Source organism: Stomoxys calcitrans, chromosome 1 (assembly GCF_963082655.1).
Source record: "Stomoxys calcitrans chromosome 1, idStoCalc2.1, whole genome shotgun sequence".
Lineage (NCBI taxonomy): Eukaryota > Metazoa > Arthropoda > Insecta > Diptera > Muscidae > Stomoxys > Stomoxys calcitrans.
The window spans coordinates 144,125,571-144,151,833 of NC_081552.1; the positions used below are offsets into that span (position 1 = coordinate 144,125,571).

At 36.7% G+C, this 26,263-nt stretch overlaps 1 protein-coding gene across 1 annotated transcript in view; it reads left to right on the forward strand.

The window, feature by feature from the left end:
* Nucleotides 1–26,263, forward strand: part of LOC106089757 (uncharacterized) — a 187,140-nt gene that overhangs the window by 23,005 nt on the left and 137,872 nt on the right. The window contains exons 3-4 of the mRNA XM_059367365.1: nt 12,388–12,585; nt 12,664–12,830. Coding sequence (XP_059223348.1) covers nt 12,388–12,585; nt 12,664–12,830 — 365 coding nt within the window. The remainder of the gene's footprint in view (nt 1–12,387; nt 12,586–12,663; nt 12,831–26,263) is intronic.

Sequence of the window (26,263 nt, forward strand, 5' to 3'; positions counted from 1 at the left end):
ACAAACGAATACCCATTTGAATTCTTAAACTAATTGATGACGGATTTCAGTTGTCGATTTTTCTAAAACGGTCATTGGCCGAATCATTCTAATATTAGGCTTCGCAGCAAAAGTTGACTCAATTTTCCAGGTTTAAAAATTGTATGATATAAGTTTGCAAGTATGTATTGAGAATTATTGATAAAAACGGTAGTAATTTCACACAATAAAATATCCTTATGCAGTACACTTGTTCAATGTCTGCTCCTTAACTAACCTTGCCAATAAGTAAAGGCTTACAAAAGATCCATTGAATGTGATCAAAATCAATAAGCTTGGGTTCTTCAATTAATTTATTCATTAATTCAATTCAAATAAATGCGAATTTGACATTCATTGACATTCATTGGTAATGCGAATTCTTTTAAAAATATCTTTATTCAAAGATTTATTAACTAACTTTTCTCTTAATAACTCAATACATTTTCGTATCTATCCCTAATTACTAGTAAATAATATGACATAATGTTGATTACGCTCATATCTCGCATGTTGATTACGCTCATATCTCGCATACTATAATTGTAATAAAACTTCTTTCCAAAGAGGAGCCTCACTGGGGCACGCCGTTTGGACTTGGCTATAAAAAGAAGGCCCCTAATCATTGAGATTAAACTTGAATCGGACAGCACTCATTGATATGTGAGAAGTTGCCTGTGCTCCTTAATAGAATGTTCATGGGCAAATTTATTTATCAGGTAGGGTGTAATCCACACTGCCTGGCACATCGGATATTGTATCAAGGATAAAACAGTGTCCGTAGCCGCAACATGACCAATGAGAAAGCTCCCTTAACCTCACAGCAGTGGTCGTTGCAATTTGGGAAGCCACCATGTCCAGAGGCATAAGATATAGCATTAAATTCAGTGCATCAGATGGTGTAGTCCTCAGTGCGGCTGTGATGTACAAACCAGCCATCCTTTGGATCCAGTTAAGTATTGAGCAGTAGGTGGATTTTTGAACCGCCGTCCACCAGACCACAACACTATATAGCAAGAGTTGCCCTTTCCAAAATGTTAGATTTGAAGTTCAGTTTCCTGTCGAGCAAAACACCCAGGTGATTTGGGCTTTCTGTAAATGAAACATTCTCTCCACCCAAAAAAGTACTACTGTCTTGCACGGATGTATACCTAGGCCACTTTCGGTAGGCTACTTTGCTGTTGCACTTAGAGCTTCCTGAAGTTAAGGTTTTCGGAGATTCCAATTTAAAGAGGAAAATTTCAAATTAAGTTGTCTCTTTCAAATAAAATTGAGAGAGCATTATTATTTTTTTTTGTTGTCCTACACGTTCAAAACCTTTTTCGGCATACGGCCTTCTGTATGCCGTTCTTTTGGCTATGAGAATAGAAGCCCTTATATATTTGGACACGCCTTGCTAAATAGCAAGGAGTAGGGAAGGTCTCTGGCAGTAGGTGGATTTTTGAAGCCCCGTCCACCAGACCACAACACCATATAGCATTATAGGTCTGACAACTGCAGTATATACCCAATGCATGACACGCGGTCTAAACCCCCAACTTTTGCCAACGGCTCTCTTGCCTTTCTTGCCCTTTCCAAAATGTTGGATTTAAGGTTCAGTTTCCTGTCGAGCAAAACACCCAGGTAATTTGGGCTTTCTGTAAATGAAACATTCTCGTCTTGCACGGATTTATACCTTGACCACTTTCGGTAGGCCACTTTGCTGTTGAACGTAGTGCTGGGAAACTTTCCCCTAACCGCAATTGCCACATCATCAGCATGTGTGACCACTTTTACACCTTTTTCTTCAAGAGACAATAATATATTGTTAATAGCTATATTCCAAAGTAGAGGAGACAGATAGTACATCTCCTTGAGGTGTTCCTCTGCTGACCCATATTTTTAGATCTAAAAATCCCAAGCCTGCCGTAATGCATCTTTTAGTAAGTAAATTATTAATAAACTTTCTTTTGGTACAGTTGATGTCTAGAAACTCCATCTCCTTAATGATTGACATCGGTTTTTCATTATTGAAAGCGCCTTCAATGTCAAGAAATGCTACCATTGTATATTCCTTGACAACGAGAGAACCCTCTATGTAGCCGACTAGGTCGTGAAGGGCTGTAACAGGCGATCTCCAGGAATCTTTGCCCTAAGATATGTTTCTATCAACCTCTCAAGAGTCTTCAGCATAAAGAATGGCAGACTAATAGGACGAAAATGTTTTGTTTCGTATGGTATGGTTTTCCTGTTTTCGGAATGAAAATCACCTTCGTATTCCTCCATCTCACAGGTATATATGACATTTTGATACAAGCAGAGTATATTTTCGGCTCAGACACAATTTCCCTAATAGCCGCCGACGAATGCATATAGGAGACAACCTCTTCTGGCGCCACGTTTTCCGTTGGAGAATTTCCCGCGAAATGTGTATCAAACAGTAGTTTTAGTGTTCCCTCACTAGACATTGTCCATTGTAATAGGTCTCGAGTACAGAATCTTCCTTAGTCTAGAGGCCTCAGAGCTTAGCCTTATTGATGTGCCAATCATGCGGTCCTGTTGTGGCTTTTGCTCTGTTGAAGAGTTTTTTGCAGTCTTACTTAGACCAACCAGCTCTTGGGTTCCACCATGGCGGTCGCTGTTTGCCCCTTGGCTTGGCACTAAGACATTCTGACACAAGCGAGTCATTCAGGGCCTTCGTGATCCGCTTGACTACTATGTCTATATCCTACGTAGTTTCCACTTTCTGTTCTGGTCTAGAATGGATAGACGTGCAGAATTCGTGCCGAAATGTATCCCAATTCGCCTATCTTCTGTTTAGCTGAGGAACCATTTTACAGTATTTTCTCCAAGGCTGAAACTAATATAACGATGATCAGAGTAGCTGTGGTCATCCAACACATCCCAGTCGCATATCCTTCCACTTATATCTTCCGATACAAAGGTAATATTTAGTACCTCCTGCCTGATCCTGGTAATAAAGGTCGGTTTATCCCCTTTATTTTAAATCGCCTGATTTCAACTTATAATATATCCGATAAGCAGCTCACCCATTTCGTTGATATCCGAACTTCCCCATATCTGGTGATGTACATTAGCATCACTTCCTACAATGAGGATCTTCTTACCTACAGAAGCGGCTTCAACCAGCGACTTAAGGTTTGAAGGCGGCATTTCTGAATCGTGTGCCATATATAGAGAAGCCAGCCAGTATTGAGACTTGTTTATTTCAAGGTTGGCTACTACTAAATCTTCAGTGCTTAGCGACGGAAGAAGAAAAACATTTAGACTGCTCTTTGGAAGAAGACAGGCTCTGTGTCTCCCATTCCTCGTACCCTTGAGTAGTTTAAATCCCGGAATTCTTAGTCCACGAACCATTCCTCCATGCACCCATGGTTGCTGGATAAGAACCACGTCAAATCCCCCTGCCATCAGGAGGATCTTTAGTTTAATGCATGCTCTTAACATTTTGTCAAAAAAGACCTTTTTGTAAATGACAAGTAAAAACTCGTTATGGGCGAAAGTGATCTTTGTATTCCCACTAACATGGATATATTTCTAATCCTAATCATATTGACATATTTGGAGAAAAGTAAATCTCATGAAGCTTTATTGGAATTAAATAAAAACAACACCAATAGACAACATGTCCGAACCGAAAAATGCGCCCTTTGTGAGCTTAAATTGGTAGTTAGTTTTTTACTGCCGTTATGTCCAAATACGGTCAGATTCAGTCCGTATTGCGAAAGTATGTTTAGAGTTTTAAATTTCGTCGAAATCAGGTTTAAAATACACCCTTTATGGACTCAAGACCTTAAATCGGAGATCGTGTGTTATCTATATCCAAACATCCGGCACGGATCTCGCGTTATAGGGACTTAAGACCATGAAATGCAAATTTTTCATTTGATCGCCATTACTAATCGGATGGAACATGGGCATTTCGTGGCCTTGAATCGCTATATCGCGAGATCGGTCTATATGCCAGCTATACCCTAAATAGCTCGGCACCTCCATGCTGAAATATTGTCCGATCTAGACCAAACTCGACACGGAGTTCGAGTATCCAATCCAACGTAATGCTCCAAATTTCTGTGAAATTGTGTAAGAAATGCGCCTTCAATTGACAGCTATGTATGTATATCCAAACATGATTCGATTTGGGCCATTTCAAGTGCGAATGTAGGCGAGTCTAATTCAAATCACTGTTCAAAATTTCCGAGTAATAAATGTGCACTGGATGTTACATAGGGAGAATGGTATGTAGAGTAGCTGTACCAAGATTTAGTTCGATATAAATAATCTTCGATCTTAAATTGCCTTTAGCTGACACAATTAATATATATCAACTACAATTGGAGTTTCTCGGATTTTATTTTGAAATTATGGAGACGGCGCAAATTGAATGACGACATCGATCGCAATTATTGAAACATTTTTTTACGACGTTAACCCAGGTAATACTGTACATCTGACTGCCCCAGTAAAAGGATTAGATATGGTCAGATCCAATTAAATTTACCCTCAAATTTGTCCGTACAAAAATGATCCCAAATTGGTATTGAGTAATAACAAATTTGGAAAAAATGAATTCGAATATTTAACTAGCCATTTATAAATTAGGCTTTTTATTATTGACAACTACCTAACCACGTCCCTTCATGTGGATCAATAATCCGGGATATTATACGATTTATTTCAACATAAAAAATATTTCTCCATTATACCTAATCTTCCGGGAGACGGCGTGTGTGAGGAGCCGACAAGTAAGGAAATGCCTAAGGGAACAACGAATTTCATATACCTGCACTCATTGATCTTTTAATGAGTTTGGTTATTGACAGCAGAAAACATAAGGCAAGCACGGTTAATAGAAGTATACTTTGTTGTACCATTAAAATTCTTTCCTTTTGTAAAAATCTTTATTTATTTATTTTGAAATAAACAGTAAAATATTTAGTTTTTAATAAAGCGACAAATATTTGCAATGCAAATACTTAATTTTTTAATCATCTGAGGTAAAAACAATTTTGATTTGAGAAAAATATATTAATTATTTACTTTGAGTTAGTTACATTTCTTCAAGGAATAAAAGATTTTGAAATGATTTAATTCATTGAGTTCAAAACCGCTTTAATTGAATTATTCAGATAGTCATAAATGCAAATTGGAAAATCGTTTATTAGGTTAGGTTGAAAAGAGGGTGCAGATATTAATCCGCCCCATTCCACTACTATGGACATACACCTAAGCCAGTAATCGGCTTGTTGTGCGCTCTAAAAACTATAAAGTAACCTCTAAACAGAAAGATTTTAAGTTAGCAATTCCGTGCTACTTATAATATCCTTAATTGTTTTCAATACCACTCCCCTAAGTTGGTTCATGTCTGGTATCGTGTCCCCACCTAAGTACCAGTGTCTGTTAGCCACGAAAGCCGGGCAATGGCATAGGAAAGGCTACAGCGTCTTATCATCTTCCCCACATGCCATCACTTGCCGCACCGATTTTGCATAAGTGAGCTCGTAGTCCTATGTGTCCCGTTATGACACCAATAGCTATACTGACCTCCTTCTTGCTTCCTTTCAGTAATAACCTCGTCTTCTCACGATTTGGATCCCCCCAAAGGATTTTCGCCGTCCTACCGACCGTTTCGCTATTCCACAATGTTGTATGCGCAATCGTCGCCCACTCCCTTAACTCGGACTGCATCGACCCAAAAGGCTTCGGGTTGACCAAGTTTACGTAAAAAGGTTTTTTTGTGATGGTCACCCAAAGGAGTGGCGGTAAAATGGACCCCTGTGGGTCTCCCTTATATTTGCTTCATGGGACCCGCAATTTATCCACCTGTTCCTTAGCATATGGTTTATCCAGTCTCCAAGGACCCGGTCCACCCGGTACTGGTCTAAGGATTGAATCAATGTGTCGGTCCGCACATTATTAAACGCCCCCTCGATGTCAATGCAATGTGTACGTCTTGGCATCGAAGGTTTCTTCTATTTATACAGAACCTCGTGCAGGGCGGTCTCCTCCGCCCTTCCCTTGACATAGGCATGCTTTTGTAATTGCAGTTCGCTAGATGTTCTACTCTTTATCATGGTATCCACAATGCGTTCTATGGTTTTGAGTAGAAAGCACATAAGGCCTGTAGGCCTTTGGTGTCGTATAAGTTGCCTTGCCGGGCTTGGGTATAAAACCACCCTTGCCTCCTGTAAGGCTTTCGGAGTATATACAAGTATATACAAACCTTCGATCAACCTCATTATTTCAAGATTCCGGTGTCTCCGTGAGTCCCGTCGTATTCTGTGGAAAATGGGTTTTCATCAAAAGCCTCAACATGTCCTCAGTTGTTTCTGCTCTCTCTCCCAGTTTTCTACTAACGTTTGAGTTTGGACATGGGGTTTTTAAGGAGAAACTTTTTCATCTTGGCGGCGTCATTAATGCTATCGACCTGGTCACAGAAAAGCTTCCATGAGGCACTGTTTGCCGCTCTGGTAATCTTATTGTATTCCTTGAGCCGTGTGTAATACACATCCCAAAATACTTCCGATTTTTTACGACGTGCTATGTTAAAAGTCTGCGGACCTCTTTCCCAATGTTGCGAATCTCCCCGGTCATCAAGGGTTTCCTTGGACTGATTTCCTTTCTCGAAGAGGACAACTATCTTCGAAAGACTCCACTAGTACAGTCATAATCCTGTTGACATTGTCGTCAATATCTTCTATGCTTGGACAAACTAAATTATATTGCTCAAGTCTTCTTCTGAGTAGTCTTCCGAATTTTGGCCAGTTCGTTTTCAACTTATTACGGAAGCTTATCGGATTTGGAGCTGGCCGTGCTATTCTAAACCTAGAGTAGCGTTGGTCTGAGAAGGAATGCTCCATCGAGAACCTCCTGAACCTCATCGAAAAGATTTTCCGAACATATTGTCACATCTAAAACCTCCTCCCTAATCCTATTAACAAGGGTATGGGTGTTACCAACATTAAGTGCTATTAGTTTGTTAGTATTCAAGAATTCTGCCAGGTCTTGGTTCCGCTTATTAATGTTGATACTACCCCACGAAATGTGGTGAGAGTTCGCATCGGTATCAATACATTCCGCAGACGCAAAGCGCAGCGTTAAGATGTCCCCTCTATACTCACAGCTCATAATTCGTATGGGTGGATCCCCTTCAGAGTTCAATATATGTTCGATAACCCGATCGTTTACCAAATTCCTCACCTGGAACTCGGTAAGATTCCACCACATCGTTGGTCTCAGATATAAAGAAGTTGAATTATTGGGCTGTAGTGACTGTAGGTTGAAAACTATAATCTGAACCGATTTTAATAAAAATGGGTAATGCAATATTCCAAGCCAAATTTCATGCATATCCGCCCAAAATTATTGTAAATACGCTCTTTTAAGTGAACATCGGGCGAATTATATACATATGAGAGCTATATCTAAATCTGAATCGATTTTTCACAAAATTGATAACGTTTGTTTTTGGGCGTAGAAAGTGATATGTGCAAATACCACATTGGATATGCAGGCTACGTCGTCGAATTTAAAATTTGCTTACATTTAATTTTTGAGCGGGTTAGCAAAGACCTTAAAAGTGAAAATCGGGAGATGCATATATATGGGAGCTATATCTAAAACTAAAAAAATTTTTATGAAATTCATCAGTCATCAGAAGAGTTATAAGAGAAACCTTCGTGCCAAATTTTGTGAAGATCTATTAACAAATTACTAAATTATTGAGTATTATTCAAAATCGGACAAAAATAAGTATGGAAGCTATATCTAAATCTGAACCGATTTCTATTAAGTTCAAAAGCAAAAAAAAAACTAAATTAAATATATTCTAAACACAAAATGTTAGTAAAACTTTTTAAAATGACAAAATTTGAAAACAGTAATTCGTTTCATCGAATGTAGGTTTAGAAAACGCAAAGAAATTTTTGCATATTTTATGCAAACTGCATCTACTGCATATGTTTGCATATCTTGTATATTTTTATGCATATTTGTTGACTAAAAAACGCCAGTTATAAAAGATGGCTTAACCGATTTAAGCTTATTTTTGTATTAACCCTTATAATTACTCAAAAATACAAATCTGGTGGTAAGTTTGGGGTCAAGCTTTTGGGTGGAAGGCCCAACCCAAAAGGACTTTGGCAGATGGGGACAATATCTGATTCAAAAGTAAGGTATTCGGACACATGTCATCTAGTCCCGACCGATGGGTATCTGAAATTTGGCTCTACAGAATACTAAGATATTACATAGCACTAGAAAGACCAACCGGTCATATAAATAATTTTTTTTGTTCAAAAATGTATGTAGTTTTTTATTAAATTGATGTAAAATTTATGTTAAACACATTATTTTATTTCTAAAATATTCTTTAACGGAAATGCGTATGCGGTATACCTAAATAGACTTACTGGTCATTTTGACCCCTTGTATAAAATAGTACCACTGCTTGTAAATGTTGTCAAAGAAGTACTTAAACCGGTTTGGTCCAAGTAGGCACATATATAAAAAATCATGATCTTTCTAGTGTTAAACACTAAGGTCATCTTTTTTACATTCGGTGTAAAACAAAACAATTGCAAACCCCTTTGCCTTTGCCAAATAAGGTTTTCGTATTTTACACACACTTATATATTTATTATTATTAAAAATACGTATGAATATTTAAGAACAAATAACTTATTAACAATTAAAAGACATGGCTTAAAAATATATTTTTTTTTATTTAAGTATTTCTTCTGTACAAATATTCAAATCTTAATTACTTTCACTCCTATAAACTTTAAATATCTATATATATTAAAAATGAATTCAAATATACGAATATTAAAACGATACATTGAAAATGCGGAAGGCAAATTTTTAAAAATCTGATCAACTTAAATAATGAGATAAGTCTGTATTGGAGCTATACTAAGAAATAAAACGGACCATATTTGGCACAGTATCAAAAATCTAAACACAACTCGTTGTGCCAATTTTCAGCGAAATCGGGAAATAAATACGGACTTTAAGGTCCCCCTAAGTCCCTTAAAAATCGGTCTATATGGGCACAGATATCAAAAATCTAAACACTACTCGTTGTGCCAAATTTCAGCTAAATGGGGTAATAAATACGGCTTTTGTGCAATTAAAACCTTAAATCGGTCTATAGGGGAGCTATACTAAGATATAGACCGATCGGTACCATATTAGGCACAGGTATCTTAACACAATTCGTTGTGCCAAATTTCAGCCAAATTGGATAATAAATGTGACTTTTATAGGCCTAAGACCATTAATCGGAAGACCGGTACAAATTTGGACCTAGTAGGTTCATAGGATACAATTAGAGGAAAGTGGGTTTAAAGAGGACATTTATACTTAGAACCCAAACCATTAAATCATGTAAGTTTCTAAACGTATCTAGTTTAGCTTGCACATTTCGCATATTTTTTGCATATACAAGATATGACGTCAAAATTCGTTTTCTTACTCCAAATAATGCCTAAATACAAATTTTGGTCAAAATCGGTCCAGTGCATATATATACGCTCTCTAATAATATTCTGCAGAGACAATATTTTGTTCAGACCAGAACCACCTACTTATGTTTCTTAGGTACAAAATTTTAATGAATTGTTATCTGAACAAATTTTAATTTTTTGTTTTTTAAGATATAATTTCAGCGTAATATTTTTATCGACATACCTTCGTCACAATATTTCCTTAAGACAAAATTTCAATAAAATTTTTTCCAAAAACTACATTTTAATGATTTTTTTTCTTAAGACTATTTTTCAGTGAAAATTTTTCTAAAAATAAACTTTTGCCCAGCTTTGTGCCTGTTCAAATGTCACAGCCGATGGGCCAGATCCTGCACCCCGTAGCGACCACAATTTTCAAAAAAAATTGAGGTATCTTAATCAATTTCACAGTAACAGAAGAATTTTGGCAGAAGAAGAAACGTGGGGTAGTCCCCACCCCAAAAAAAAAATAATATCTGGGCCGAGACTAATAAGAGAGCCCTTTGTGCAAAATTTCGTGAGAATCGGCTTACAAATGAGGACATAACTGTAATTTTAGTCCAAATCTGAATTGATTTCTTCCAATTTCAATAGGCTTCGTCTCTAGGTCAAAGAAAGTGCTTGTGTCAAATTTGAAGACCATCGGATGAATATTGCGTCTTGTACTTTGTACACAAATTAACATGGACAGACAGACGGACATAGCTAAATTGAATCAGAAAGTGATTCTAAGTCGATCGGTATACTTATCAAACGGGGCTATCCCTCTTCCTTTTGTGTGTTACAAACAAATTCACCATGTTATAATACCCTGTGCCACAGTAGTGGTGACTGACTTTCAACCCAAGGGTTAGGGACATTGGCTTCAATATCTCGAATTAAGTACTACTGACGTTCTTCGTTAATGAACATAAAATGTTAATGACAATGACCTTTAATTTTATGTATGACACATTGAGATTTTCAAAACTTTGAGGCCGCAGCAGCATGTGTTAACGTCTTTCAATTGTGCTCAAATTTTGGAAATCTTAAAATCTAATGAAATGTAAAATTTGAGAGAGTCGCGGCCAAAACAATTTTTTTAAAACCACCCTATTGTGCACATTACGTCGGCAATACACATTCCGATACATAAAACGTTGATCGTGTTCCAGAAACATTTGGTAAACTCGCTATCCGAATATCCGCTACATACTGCCAAGATGTACCTATATCCCTAATTCCACAGATGTAGATCAGTCAGCAAATAAAGTACCACTTTGTAAGTTTTTAGTACCAAAATGAACGAATATCAAAAAATCGTCTAGTCGCTCGGTACAAATTGTCTTGGTGTAACTGTACTCCAAATTTCAGAGCTGTAGCTCAATCTATAAAGAAAGTACTAAATTGTACCAATTACAGCATTTAATTGCTTTTTATTTCCCTCCTGGTAAGATTTCAACATTTCATATTTGGTACAACTTATCGTATATTTGTCAAGACATCGGTAATTTTTAGCAAATTTTTCTCCGTTCACTGTAAAAGTAAATAAGCTATTTCGTACTTTTTGGTACCAAAATGTATGATTTGTTAAAAATTATTTAGTCAGTCAACATATATTTCTTAGTAGAATCTACATGTTAAATTACAGAGCTCTAGTTCAATCCGTAAAGAAAGTATGAAATGGTACCAAATACGGTACTAAACGTAAGTTTCTTCCGTTTCCATGACTGTTTTTCATATTTTTTCTGTCTACCTCCTTTATTTCGTGACAACAATCGTTTAAGCCAAATTTCGAAGTTCTAGCTCTACCTGTTCGTCCTATGCAAAGTTCACCTATTTAGTAGCATTTTTGGTGCTTTCTTGTTTCAAAATGTTCAAAAACTCTTTTGGCATTCGAATCAATTTTACCATAGTGTACCTAAATTCCAAAATTTAAAGCTCCCGCTCAATTAACAAACAAGGTACCAAAAAGTACGAATTGCGGTACTAAATGTACCATTTTTCCCACTTACGGAACTATTTTGTAAAATTTTTGTAACCAAATATTATTTTTTCGAGACGATCCTTAATTTGAGCCCAAAATTATAATTCTAGCCCCATCCGTTCGTGCTGGGTTAAAAGTCAGCATTTCGTACTTTTTAGTACCTAAACGTACGAATATCACAAAACCCGTCTTATCGCGAGCCTACGATCCAAGACCGACATTCGTGCCAAATTTCATGGCAGTAGCTTTAGCCGTTTGGCCGAGGCGTTGATCAGTCAGTAAATCAGTCAATCACGCGTCTCTCAGGCAACGGAATCGAGGGTAAGGGTAATGGGTTAAAATTTTGTCTTTAAAAATATTTATTGAAATTTGTCTATAGAAAAAATGTTAGGAAAATGTGGTTTGGGACAGATAAGCATAATAAAAAGACTTAAAAAATGTTTATGTAAAATTTAAAAAATAATCTCGAGGTTAGGTTGTCTTTGGAGAGTTTTTCGCTGATTGTTAGTCCCTAAAAAAATGTGTCTCTAGAAAAATATCATTACATTTTTTTTAGAAAAAATGTCATTAAGATTTTGTTTTTACTAAAAATTTCATTTCAATTTTGTCCTTAAGAAAAATAATGTTAAGGCGGCCCTGGTCTCAGCAAAAGCCCCTCCCCCCTTGGCTACGTCCCTGGTTCGTGACATATATGTACATATATAAAATGGGAGTTATTTTTCTGTACGTTGCAAACAGGCGATTAGGTAAAGACTTAATTGTAAAAAGATTTTAGACAAGATTTACATGGGGGAAAAATAATGTACCTACTTTACATCTTAAAAATTGAAAATAAACAAATTCAGTTTTGTTCGTTACAATTACAAATTTTATTTTATTTTATTTCTTACATTTTAGTGTACTACTTTTCCCTCCCGTTAATAACTACCGTCGATTTCTTATACATCAGACATGTGAAAAATTTCGGCTAAAATATGATATTTTCACATTTTCCGTGGGGCAAGGACCATTTCGGAGAACTGTTGTGTGTTTTAAAAGTCAATTGATAGACCCACAAAAACATAGTGACAGCGCTGCTACACCCAGTTTCGAAACGTGAGTTTTTTTTACCTTACTTGCTTACTCAAGCGCGTTAATTAAATTTTTCTAAATTGTTTTTAATTTTTATTTCAGTCGCAGTAGATACAACGGAACGCAAGTTAAGAATTGGCGCACAGATAGTCGACAGTGTGAACCCGTGTATTTTACAAGCAATAATACCAACTACACTCCATTGATAGCAAGTGGTGTAAAACGCGATAGAAAAATGGGAATGGAAAAGAATTTGATTGATCCTAAATGTAAGTAAATGTTCATTTGGTTGAAAAGATTGGACGTATACTTCTAATCTACATATCAAGATGACCGCGTACTCTGAGAGATACAGTGGTGGTCATAAAATTAGGGACACCGTTTTTAATTTTGGAAAATGTACCTTTTAATGAAATTAAATTATAAATACACACTGATGGAAATGCAATTATGTTTTAATGATTAATATAAACGCAAACACTCGCAAGTGCGGGCGTATGTCCAAACCTATTGCCAACTACATATGATCTCAGCTAGGAAGGTCGAGTGTTCAGGTCGCACCAAATAGATTGTATACGGGTAGATAATATTATATATATATATATATATATATATATATATTATTATATATATATATATATATATATATTATTATATATATATATATATATATATATATAATATATATTATAATATTTGACGGTAGATAAATATTATATTGTGTATTGTTGACCTTTTTTGATTATAATTTCGTGGATAGTTCGGCTTGAGATCATGTACAATTATTAAAAACAGATGTCGGTGTTTTTTATTATTTTATTTTAAATTTTTCCAATATTTCGATTACCGCCGGTAATCTTCATCAGGGAATGGATAACTAAAAAGATTGTAGTAACATAAAAAAAATATGAATTTGATTAAAATTTAACGTTTTAAACAGAAATTACATTTTAAAACAATTGAACTTATTTCTTACACCACACAAGAATGACTGAAGCTTATTGTCTATTGCTTATATTTTGTATTAAGTTTCTATATATTGGTGCACAGTGGTCTGTATCCGTTTTGTAGTTCATACTTTCGGCAGTTGGCGTGTTAATTATGTGCAGCATTTCTAATGTATATCTTCTTTTGTAGTTAGGTTCTTGGGCTAATATCTTGACGTTCTTGAAATTTGGTACATGTCCTCGAGTTGCACAGTGGGCTGTGAGTGCAGTCTTGTGTTCTAAAGGCTTATCCTTTGCCTTTTGATCCGATTTATGAGCGGAAACCCTTGTCTTTAGTTTTGTTTTTGTAGTGCCAATATATGCCATTGGGCATAAATTGGACTTGTCCCCATCGCAGCTTATCTTGTATACCACGTTCGGTTTTTCCTCTTTCCTTATCCTGGTTTTAGTCTTGCTAAATAGGTTGTTGACGGTATTGCCGCTTTTTAGTGCCAGTTGGTATGAGTCCTTGTTGGAAATGTTGGAATTACCAAATCTCTCCGAAAAGCCTGAAACATATGTTGTTCTTTTATAAATTCATGGTGCAAGTTCCTTCGTATCCTTGACCTTTTTGTTCTTCACGTATTTTATTAGATCCGTTACCGTTTTTCTTGGGAAATCATTTTGCTCTAATATGTTTCGAATTCTCTTCTCATTTTCGATGTCGAAGGATTTGCCACTTATTTTAAACACCCTATCGATAAAATTTGTAGCAATGTTGATTTTTATCCTCCTTGGATGCTTTAAATAGAATTTGATGAGTCTTCCCGATGCTGTTTCTTTTTGGTACCAATCGAGCTTCAATCAGTTGCCTTTCCTATGGACTACTGTGTCAAGGTAGGATAGCATGCCATTTGTTACGCATTTCATTGTAAATTGGATCTGTTTATTGAATGAATTCAATATTCGGAAGTCATCGTAACGCAGAGGTTGGCATGTCCGCCTATGAGTTCGAATCCTGGCGAGACTACCAGTAAAACCAATTTTCAACGGCGGTTTTCCCCTCCTAATGCTGGCAACATTTCTGAGGTACTATGCCATGTAAAACTTCTCTCCAAAGAGGTGTCGCACTGCGACACGCCGTTTGGACTCGACTATAAAACTTGAATCGGACTGCACTCATTGATATGTGAAAGGTTTACCACTGTTCCTTAGTGGAATGTTCATGGGCAAAATTTGCATTTGCAATATTCGGAGTGTGTTTTCTACTTCATTGTTGTCGATTATGCAAAATATGTCATTTACATATTTGGGCAAAAATCGCGGTTTGCTCGTCAGTTTATCAATACAATTGTCTAGTAGTTCCTCCATGATTATGTCTGCTACAATCGGCGATAATTAAGACCCCATTGGCATGCCCTTTTTCTGTTCATAACACCTGTCGTCATACATAAAATATCTGGAATCCATCTCTATAAGTAGATCCATTGGAATTTTGGTATATTCTTGAATAATTGTCCATTTCTCCTTTATTGTCGATATTGCCAGATTGACAGGAACACTGGGGAACAAGGATACAACATCGAACGAGACTAGTAATTCTGTGTCTTTAATCTCTTGGTCGTTGATTCTCGTTTTGAATTCTATTCCGTCCTTTATGTTGTATATTGAGTCCTTCGTAACATTGTTTAATATCGTTTAATGGAGCGTTAGCAGTTTTACTCAATAACTTGTTTCTTATCGTCGTGTTTATGATGTTCTGATTAAAAAGGGGGTCAACAATTTTGTTGTTTTTGATTTGAAATCCAGATGTCCCCTAGGGTGCATCTCATTTTAGCGTCAAATTCTCCCTTTTTCATCGCCACAGTTTTTCCTCCTTTATCTGCGCTTAGTATTAAAATCTCCTCATTTTTCTTTAGAAATTTTCGAGCTTATAATAAATTTGTCTCTCCTTAAAATAAATTTGTCTCTCCTACCCAAATAATCTTTCTTTAAGTGGTTGTCTATCAATGTAACTAGTTTTACTCTGGCATTCTCTTTCATTTCTCTGCTCTCCAAAGTCTGAACACACTCCTCCCCCTCCGCTAATACATTAAACAGGGGAAATGTTGTTTTTGTTGTCGGAAGTGAAATTTGGGACCCAACGACAATAGCCATTCAACATCGGTTGGAATGTCTTGGTCTGTGTTATTGACAAACCAAGCTCTGTTGTGTTTAAAATAAAAATAAAAATTTCGCTGAACAAATTGAATAGTGTGGTCCATAGAAAAAAAATTCGATTCAGCTTGAATATATGTATTTAAAAAAAAAAAATAATTTTCCAATGTTTTGGTAGCGACTTTATTGGAAAGGTTAGTTCCTCGAAACTTCTAAATTTATCTTATGTGGCCTTCAAGTGGGAAAATTAAACAATATTAACATAAATTAATAGCACCATATTGTTGGGTGAACATATGTATCTATTCACCTAACCGATTTTTTTTTTCAAAATAGGAAAAAAGTTTGCTGAAAATGGGAAAGCAGACATGGCTGCTATATTAGCAAACATATGGAATGGTGCAGCAAGCTTTAAGACAGTTAAAGCCTAATGCAATATGGGCGTACAATTAAAAAAACAAATAAAAACGTGCTTAGTTCGGCCGGGCCGAATCTTTAAAACACATCACCATGAATTCTCCATAAAATTGAAACAAAGTAAAGGGTGATTTTTTAAGAGCTATAGGAACGTTGTTCAAAAAACAAGACACGTAATATTCATGAAATCTTCATTTGAATCGATGGTACGGTCCAATTAATTTAATGTTTGAAGATTATTTCATGCGAATATTGAGCGTGGAGGCCAAAACAGAATGTGCTTTTGATTTTGAGCGTCACGTTGAAAAATGCAACCCTGTAAACAAATGCCACAAAAGCAATGTCCAAAAGTCAAAGAATATTTAATTTTGACGACTGAAATCGAGCGTCATTCTGTGTTGCCGTACGTAAAGTAGTGTTTTAAGACGTCAAAGTTAAAAATAGTTTTACTTTTGCGCGTAGTTTTTGTGGGATTTGTTGGTAGAGTTGCATTTTCCAACGCCTCACTCACTGACTGCGCCTCAAAAGCGCAAAAAAAGTTGGATATCATCACGATAGCACTCACCATTCACAGTTACGTTACGTTTCGCATCATCATCATCATGAAGAAGTACTGTCCAATGATGCCACCAGCCCATAAACCGTACCATACTGACTTTTCTGGATGCATTGGTAGCTCTTGCGATGCATCTGGCTGATCCTCACTCCAAAACCGACAATTCTGCTTATTGACGTACCCATTTAGCCAAACATGAGCTTCGATGCTAAATACAATTTGTACACAATTTCTTAACAGAGCACGCATTTTGATAATGAAATTTAATAATTTGCAAGCGTCGTTCGTTTGTAAGACGATTCGTAGTAAATTATAGACCAAACTTAAGATGTTTAACAGTGAATCAAAACACGAAACGTGCGTGATCTGTTTAAACCAGTGTTGCTAAAAAGATAATCACCCTTATTATGTATGTCGTAGTCGAATTTTCGACTTCGACTGCTGGAAATTAAAGTTAATATGTCATCATCATTGGTATTATGTGCAAAATCGATTTGTTTGGTTTTTGTAATATATGATGCTTGCAAGTAGCTCATCTGTCAAGAAAGCAATCACCTCGATTTTCTTCATAATACCGACAAAATAAAACCGCGAATTTTCGGCAGTCGACAAACATAATAAGGGCCAATAGCTAAAAAATCACCCTTTAAAATTAGTTGGAAAGCATAATTTGCTCTACGTACCAAATTTCTGCCAAACCATGCAAAAATGAAAGCTTCTAGGAACCGAACAAGGATAATCGAGCGATCGGTTTATATAGGAGTTACTTCAGGTTAACGACCGATTTGGGGCGTACTTACCAGTCGTAAGAGAACACCACGTGCAAAATAATAGCCAAATCGGACCAAAACAGTGGCTTACAGGGGATTCAAACGTGAAATCGAACGGTTTATATGGGAGCTATATCAGGTAATAGACAGATTTCAACTGTACTTGGCACAGTTGTTGGGAGTCGTAATCGAACACAACATGCAAAATTTCAGCCCTATCAAATAACAATTGCGGCTTCTAGGGGCTATAAATGTCAAATCGGGAGATCAGTTTATATGGGACTCTTCACCAAGAGTCCCTGTTGTCAGAAAGACAGTTCGGTTTCCGTTCCGATCATAGTTGCATTGCTGCATTGGTTAAAGTGGCTGTATCGATCAGAAATGACATTGATGAGAACAAAAGATGGCTTTCTGGTTCTTTTGGATCACTCCAAAGCTTTTGGCACGGTTGATCACCTGAATTTGTGCATGAAATTATAGAATTTTTGTAACTTCACATCAACAGCAACGAGTCTGATTATGTCGTATCTGAGCGATAGACGGCAGTCTGTACGCGCAGGGAATATATTATCTAACTCCTTGTTCGTACCTAAGGGGGTTCCCCAAGGCTCGATTATAGGTCCACTTCTTTTTTCATTATACGCAAACGACTTGCCTCGTCAACTAGCATACGGTCAGATTATGATGTATGCTGATGACGTGCAGATTTTTCAAAGCGGCTTTGTGGACAATGTTGACGACTGCATAAGTAAACTTAACGCGGACCTACATCGCGTTTATGACTGGGCTACTGCAAATGGTTTGTTGTTAAATCCAAGTAAGTCCAAATGTTTGGTTGTTCGCAAAAACAAGAATTTCAACATGCGACAACCGAATATTTACGTTAATGGTCAGAGGATTGATATTGTATCTAATGCGAAGAATTTAGGTGTGGTTTTTAACAGTTCTTTGAGCGGAGCAGACTTATGCAAAGCTTCGTGCTTTATGGATCACACACTCTTTTACACCCATATTTTTTATATTGTTAGGTTTTTTATTTCATATTTCTGATTTATTTATAAAGTTAACATATTTCGTGTATTTATTGTAAAAATTAGTTTGGAGTTAAGATAGGACTAAAAATATAATTTAAATAACGTACATTTAAGAAATGCATCCATTTTAATATGGACTGTTAAATAGGTGTATATAAAAAAAATTATAAATAACACAGATGTTGTTTTTGTAGCCATATGTCTATATGTGGAGGTGCAACATGACTCGCCTTGTCATATCGGGCATCATAGACCCTCAGTATGTATGCAAGAGCTGGTGCTGCCCGGCCTCTCATTGAGACTCTCTTCTCCGCTCGATACCGCGACTGTAATTGCAGCTACTCCGTATGAAGCGTTCCATTATCCGCAACCTGTTGACGCTTCCGGTAGCTCGCAGCTAAGCTTCTCGTGATGACAATGAACTAAACCCAGTTTGGTGGTTAAACTTCCAGCCTGTGTGGCCCGGCACGAGATAACAGTATAATAATACAGTAATTTGTAGATGAGTGTTAATGCTTTGAATAAACATGAAACCAGGCAGATAATACCCGATATATCAACCCTTATTTTAAGAACAGCTTCAATTCTCTTAGGCCTGGATAAAATTAACCTACGGCAAGTCCCTACCGGTATGTTATACCATACTTTTTGCATATTTTTCCACAAATATTTTTTTTATTACTGCAGGGAAGCTTAGAAACTTGTCGCTTGAGTTCACCCCAAAGGTTCTCGAAGGAATTGAGGTAGGGGGACTGACTTGGCCACTCAACAACATTCGAATTATGATCCCGAACCTATTTTTCAAGTCGAGCTTAATGACCAAGCGAATACAACACCCAAAGGAGAGATTGTTAAATGAGTCTTAAAGAAAATAAATTGCCAGTTCCTCAGACAAGGCTGGATACATCCAGAAAATTATCATCCCAAGTGAATTGGTTAAAAACTGAATGGTACACTTACGAAAATAAAATCGATAGGCGGAATCAAGTAATTATTCGTGGACTGCACCATACCTGTTCGAAGAAAGATATAATGGATGATCTTAAAAGTAAAGGTTTCAATTCGATAGATGCGGTTAATATACTGAAAAAGGAAACGCTAGATAATTCAAGCAAATATTCGTATAGGCAGTTACCCCTATTTCGAGTAACATTCCATGAAGATGACGAAATCGAAAACATATATAACATCACAAATATACTTAGTTGGAGGGTCAAAACCTCAAACAAAGCTTATTCCACGACTATAACACCAAAATGTATAAACTATAGAGCTATAGAGGCTGGGAGGTAGCGATTGAATTACAAAAATTAAGAAATAAAGGCCGTTCTTCGAAAGAACCAAATAAAAATTTAAGAAGCAGTGCAGCACAACAACCGAACTTAAATGTACGGCAATACTCCACATAGCAGGTACCTGCGACGTCACAAGTATGTTGTGAAGTATCTAGGTCAAGAACTTTTTCTGAGGTTATAAATGCCAGTTGCCAAAAACTTCCTATAGAAAACGCTACAGCTATAACTGAAATTTTAAAAACCTAGACAAAATTAACAAAAGATTGGATTTCCAGACCGATATAAATGTAGTGCTAATAGAAAAATTGAATGTATTGCAATAAACATGTAAATTTGAAATGTTAAAATGTCAGTCCTACGTATTGCAGCTTGGAACTGTGATGGTTTGATAAAACGCGTCCACGAAATAGAATATTTTCTTAGAACAGAAAAAATCTACATTCGTTTATGGTCTGAAAGCCATTTCACAAAACAATATTTTGTCAATTTAAAAGGCTATAAATTGTACAACGCTTTACATCTTTCTAAGAAACCGAGGGGAGGTGCTTCCATAATTATAAAAGAAACCATCAAGCACTATGAGGAAGAAAAGATTGAACAGGAAATGTTCCCAATAGCTTGTGTGTCTATTAGTTTAAGGCACAATAAATCCTTTAAAGTAGTATCATTATATTCACCACCAAGACATTCGATCAATTCGGGACAGTACATGGATATCCTTAAAATTCTTGGCAATCCCTTTATCTTGGGTGGAGATACATACTGTGGAGTTCCATAATAACAACTACAAAAGGAAGACAGGCATATACAAGGCATGCCAAGCATTCCAATGTGAAAAATAATCAGACTATGAACCAACATACTGGCCAACAAATAGAGAACTTATACCTGACCTTATAGATTTTTTCATATTAAAAAATATTTCAAAAAACTGTACACAAGTTCAAAATTCAACATCATTATCATCATCTGATTATTCTCCAATAATAATGACCATCAGTGACACGATAATTGAAATTACAAAACCCCTATTTCTTTTCAACAAAAAACAAATTGGCAAATTGACATTTCTTTAAACACACTCTCAACGAAAAGTTCAAATTAAACATGTCTCTAAAAACGTCTTATCAAATTGAAGAAAACGTTGAAAAACTTATTGAAGCTATTTAATGCTCAGCTTGGGAGAGCACACCCGAATTTTTCTAAACGTATTAAAAATTTATTGTCTGAAAAACGAAAGGCTAGAAAAAGATGGCAAAAACAAAGAACATTAAACAGACTTGTCACGGAACTAAAATAAAACAAATAAACCTCTTGAAAAATCCGAATTGTTCGTGATTTGGCTGATAATGGATAACAGAGTATCAATAAAGAACAAACTGCTGCAATATGCAACCAAAAGATCAAGCCCATATGGGTGTATGGAATTCAGCTTTGGGGCTGTGCTTCAAAGACCGATGTAGAAAAAATATAAAACACGAAAAATAAAATCCTCCGCACGATTGTCAATGCACCGTGGTATATTAGAAATGCCGATCTTCACAGAGACTTAAAAGTGAAAACAATAGTGGAAGAGATCTCCTCCGCCGCACAGAGACACGCCAATAAACTAAGGATACACGTGAACTCTGATCTAAACAACATATTCGAAAATGATACACCTGCTAGAAGGCTTTAAAAGACAACTCCTATGAATTTAGTCCCCTAAAATACATATAATTGTAATAGAGTGTAAATTCTGAATTGAGTCTCAACAATTATAAAATGCTAGCTATTAAGTAGCAGTTAAGTCTTGTAAATTATTAACTTAAAATTACTAGATGAGTATGACTCAGTTGTAATAAATAAAATGAAAAAAAAAAAAAAAAAAAACAAATGACATCGATCTAGCCATGTCCGTCCGTCCGTCCGTCTGTCGAAAGCACGCTAACTTTCGAAGGAGTAAAGCTAGCCGCTTGAAATTTTGCACAAATACTTCTTATTAGTGTAGGTCAGTTGGGATTGTAAATGGGCCATATCGGTCCATGTTTTGATATAGCTGCCATATAAACCGGTCATGGATCTTGACTTCTTGAGCTTCTGGAGGGCGCAAATCTTATCCGATTTGGCTGAAATTTGGTATGACGTGTTTCGTTATGACCAACTACTGTGCTAAGTATGGTTTAAATCGGTCCATAACCTGATATAGCTGTTATCTAAACTTGACTTCTTGAGCCTCTAGAGGGCGAAATTATTATCCGATTTGGCTAAAATTTGTGCAACGGTTTCTCCCATGACCTTCAACATGCGTGTCAAATATGATCTGAATCGGTCTATATTCTGGAGCAGCACCCATATAAACCGATCTCCCTATTTAACTTCTGAAATTTTCCATGAATTTGTTTGTTATGACTTTCGACAACTGTGCTAAGTATGGTTCAAATCGGTCCATAACCTGATATAGCTGCCATGTAAATCGATCTGGGATCTTGACTTCTTGAGCCACTAGAGGGCGCAATTCTTATCCAATTTGGATTAAATTTTGCCTTAAGTTTTTTTGTTATGACTTCTACCAACTGTGCTAAGAACTGTTGAAATCGGTACATAAGCTGATATAGCTGCCATTTAAACCATTCTTGATCTTGACTTCTTGAGCCACTAGAGGGCTAAATTCTCATCCGATTTAGCTGAAATTGTGCACGAAGTGTTGTGTTAATACTTCCAAAAGCTGTTCTAAGTAGGGTTCAAATCGGTACATAACCTGATATATTCTTATCCGATTTTACTGTAATTTTGTACAACGGCTTCTTCCATGACATTCAACGTAGGTGTCCAATATGGTCTTATTCGATCGTATAGCCCAATACAGACGAGAGTTACTTTTTAAAATTTCTGTGAGATTAAAAGAAAACCAAGTAAAAGCTTGCTAAGTTCGTCCGGGTCGAATCTTATGTACCCTCCACCATGGATCGCATTTGTCAAGTTCTCTTTGAATGACTTTTTCAATATATTGTACTTGCCATGGCTATTAGAAGTCATAGAAACATGACTCCAAAATATCAGGCAAATCGAGTAAAGATTGCGCCCTCCATTGGTTCAGAGTATCAAATGGGGAGTTCGGTTTATATGGCAGCCATATCAGGTTATCAGCCGATTTAGTCCATACTTGGCACAGATGTCGGAAGTCATACCAAAACGTCATATTTTCAACTAAATTGGGTAAGAATTGCGTCCTCTAGAAGCTCAAGATGTCTAAACGGGAGAGATCGGTTTATATGGCGGTTATATCAGGTTATGAACTGATTTAGACCATACTTGGCATAATTGTTGGAAGTCATTCCTCAACGATGTGTCCAAAATTTCAGCCAAACCGGATAAGAATTGCGCCCTCTAGAAGCTCAAGAAGTCAAGACCCAAGATCGGTGTATATGACAGCTATATCAGGTTATGAAACGATTTGAACCACACTTAGCACAGTTATTGGAAGTGATACACAACGTGAAAAATTTCAACCAAATCGGATAAGAAGTGCGCCCTCTAGAGGCTCAAGCCGTCAAGATCTAAGATCGGTTTATATGGCAGCTATATCAAACATGGACCGATTTGGCCCATTTACAATCCAAACCGACCTACACTAATGAGAAGTATTTATGCAGAATTTCAAGCGCCTAGCTATACTCCTTCGAAAGTTGGCGTGCTTTTGACAGACAGACGGCAGGACATGGCTAGATCGACTTAAAATATCATGACAATCAAGAATATACATACTTTATGGGGACTTAGACGCATATTTCGAGGTGTTGCAAACAGAATGGCGAAATTAGTATACTCCCATTCTTTGGTGGAGGGTATAAAAAACGTACATCTATTTTTCTGCCCACATGTGTACATATACTACTTTCGTAGCATGGAATTTCACTAAAAGCTTTTTAATTGTCGAAAATAAATATTCAAAGGGTACATTTGTTCCATATATTGTAAAAGAAGGCTCAGCGGAGCTGGTCCGGTTCAGTTAGTAAAACAGAAAAATAAAGTAAATCCAACAACGAATGATATATTTGATTATTTTTAGGGAGTAGCTCTGAAATATTTGGAGGTCACCGTAGCGCATAGGTTAGCATGTCCGCCTATGACGCTGAACGCCGGGGTTCGAATCCTAGCGAGACCATCAGAAAAAAAATTTTCAGCGGCGTTTTTCCCCTCCTAATTCTGGCAACATTTGTGAGGTACTATGCCATGTAAAACTTCTCTCCAAAGAGGTGTCGCACTGCGGCACGTCGTTCGGACTCGGCTATAAAAAGGAGGCCTCTTATCATTGAGCTTAAAACTTGGATCGGACTGCACTCATTGACATGTGAGGAGTTTGCCCCTATTCCTTAGTGGAATGTTCATGGGCAAAATTTGAAATTGAATTTTGAGCTCTGAAATATTTAATTCTCGATGTTCTTTATGTAAATTGTTATATATATAAGAGAGTAGCTTTAATGTCTATGGCTTCAAATTACATGTAATCAATAAAATCAATCAATTAGAAACATATATTCAGTGGTGCGGCTGTACCAAAGGTGCGGTTAGAGGCTGTATGAAATGGGATGGTGTCTAAGGGTTAGCACAAATTTTAAAATGTTTATCTCTTTATATACTTACATTTTCTGCGATTTGGTATGATGCAATTAGCAGTAGTATGTTAATGAATATTTTTAGTTTATGCACCATATGTCACTGTGAAATATTGACGCTTTTCTTTAAATTTAACTTATAAATAAATATGATGCAAAGTTCATATTACACATTAGTGTGTCCTGGTTCAAAGGGGTAACTTAAAAAAGCGACCCATCTGATGTATAGTAGGTTTGCATTTTTTTTTTCATGTTTTGTCAATGCACTCAAATTGGACCTAAAGCAAGCGAATAATTGTTTATAATATACTTTTCATACAACATACGTTCGTAACATACATACGGGTGTGTCGTTTACGCACTAAATAGTTCGTTTGGAACATTTCGTTGAAGCTGGATACCAGAGCTTCTGTTTATGGTTTGTGTAGCTTCTTCGAACGTTTGTATCTATGGCAATATGTAACGAAGTATCCGATTGCATGACAACAGTTGTTGTAATTTGATACTACACGAATTACTTAACAACAAAATCCAGACACAAAGCAATAAGTGTATGGCAGTAGACGGATATAAATATGCCATATCTTTAACCATATACGTTTGAATATATATTTTGAAAGTTTGGTTTGAAAAATGGGTCACAGCATTACACATACATTTTATACAAATGATTACATTTGTATAAAATGTATTCGACAAATGAAAACTCGCGCAAGAAGAGCATTCTTTTAAAGGGTGTTGTTATGTAGGATACCTTTACTTTTTCAACTTAATGTTTTATTTTGTAACAGTGGTAAGCGGTTTTTTATTAAGTACTAGCGAACCGGGATCGCTCCGCTGCGCCTTCTATAACTCTCTAATATCTTTTTAGGGTAGGGACACTTCGCCCTGAATGCGGATATCGAATTCGTGCCATTGTAGCCTATGACGCTGAACGCGTTCGAATCCTGGCGAGAACATTGGACAAAGCGGTGTTTGCCATGCATGGTCATTTAAAAAATTTTCCGCAAAGAGGGGTCGCTAAAAGAGTCCCCTATCATAAACTTGAATCGGAAAGCACTCATTGATGTGTGAGAATTTGCCCCTTCTCGGTTCCCGGTGGTAATGTTCTTCCTTAGGGCAATGTTCTCAGTAGGGAAGGGATGGCACCTCAGACATTTCGACTCAAATATGGATTTAAAATTCGTGCTGCACTTCCAAATCCCTTTAATTTAAGCATAATATTACCATGGAAGGTAAATATGAACCGTTTGTAGGGTGTTTTGGGGTTGGGGCGGCCCCCGGCACTTTGCAAATTCGTTTTTTATTCCCAACAGAAATGAAGATCAGTTTAGGGGATGATTTAGGGCGTACCCCAAAACACTTGGCTCCAAAATTGGATATCAAATTCCTTTTTCTACTCTCAAATACCTTTCATGAGTCCCTTATTGTCATAGTGGGTCAAATAATCCATTTGACGTATCTTTGAGTCCCATATTGAAATGAACGTCCAATATGTCTGTTTGGGGGAGTTTTGGGGTTGGCGGCCCGATGGGTACTTAGACTCCAATTTGGATACCATATTCGTATTCTACTCTCCAATACCTTTCATTTGATACCTATATTGTCCCGATCGGTCCACTTTTGATTTTGGGTTGTGTTTTTGGCGTAAGGGGGAGGGTCCCTTCCGATATCGAAAAATTATATAGCCTATGTTTTCTTGCAGACCAACCTACACAATATGCGAAAATTTCGGTTCTGCCGTTTTTCAGTCTATACGAGACAAACAAATCGAGTCCCATATATCCGTGATTGGCTAATGAGCCCATTTGGTCGTTTTTGTGGGGGTGGGGTGACCCCCTATACATCGACATAAATTTGCATGCAAGATTTGTTATCTACTCCAGCATACTTTTCATTAAAATATGTGTATCATATTGTCCTTATCGGTTTTTTGGGGTCACGGTGGA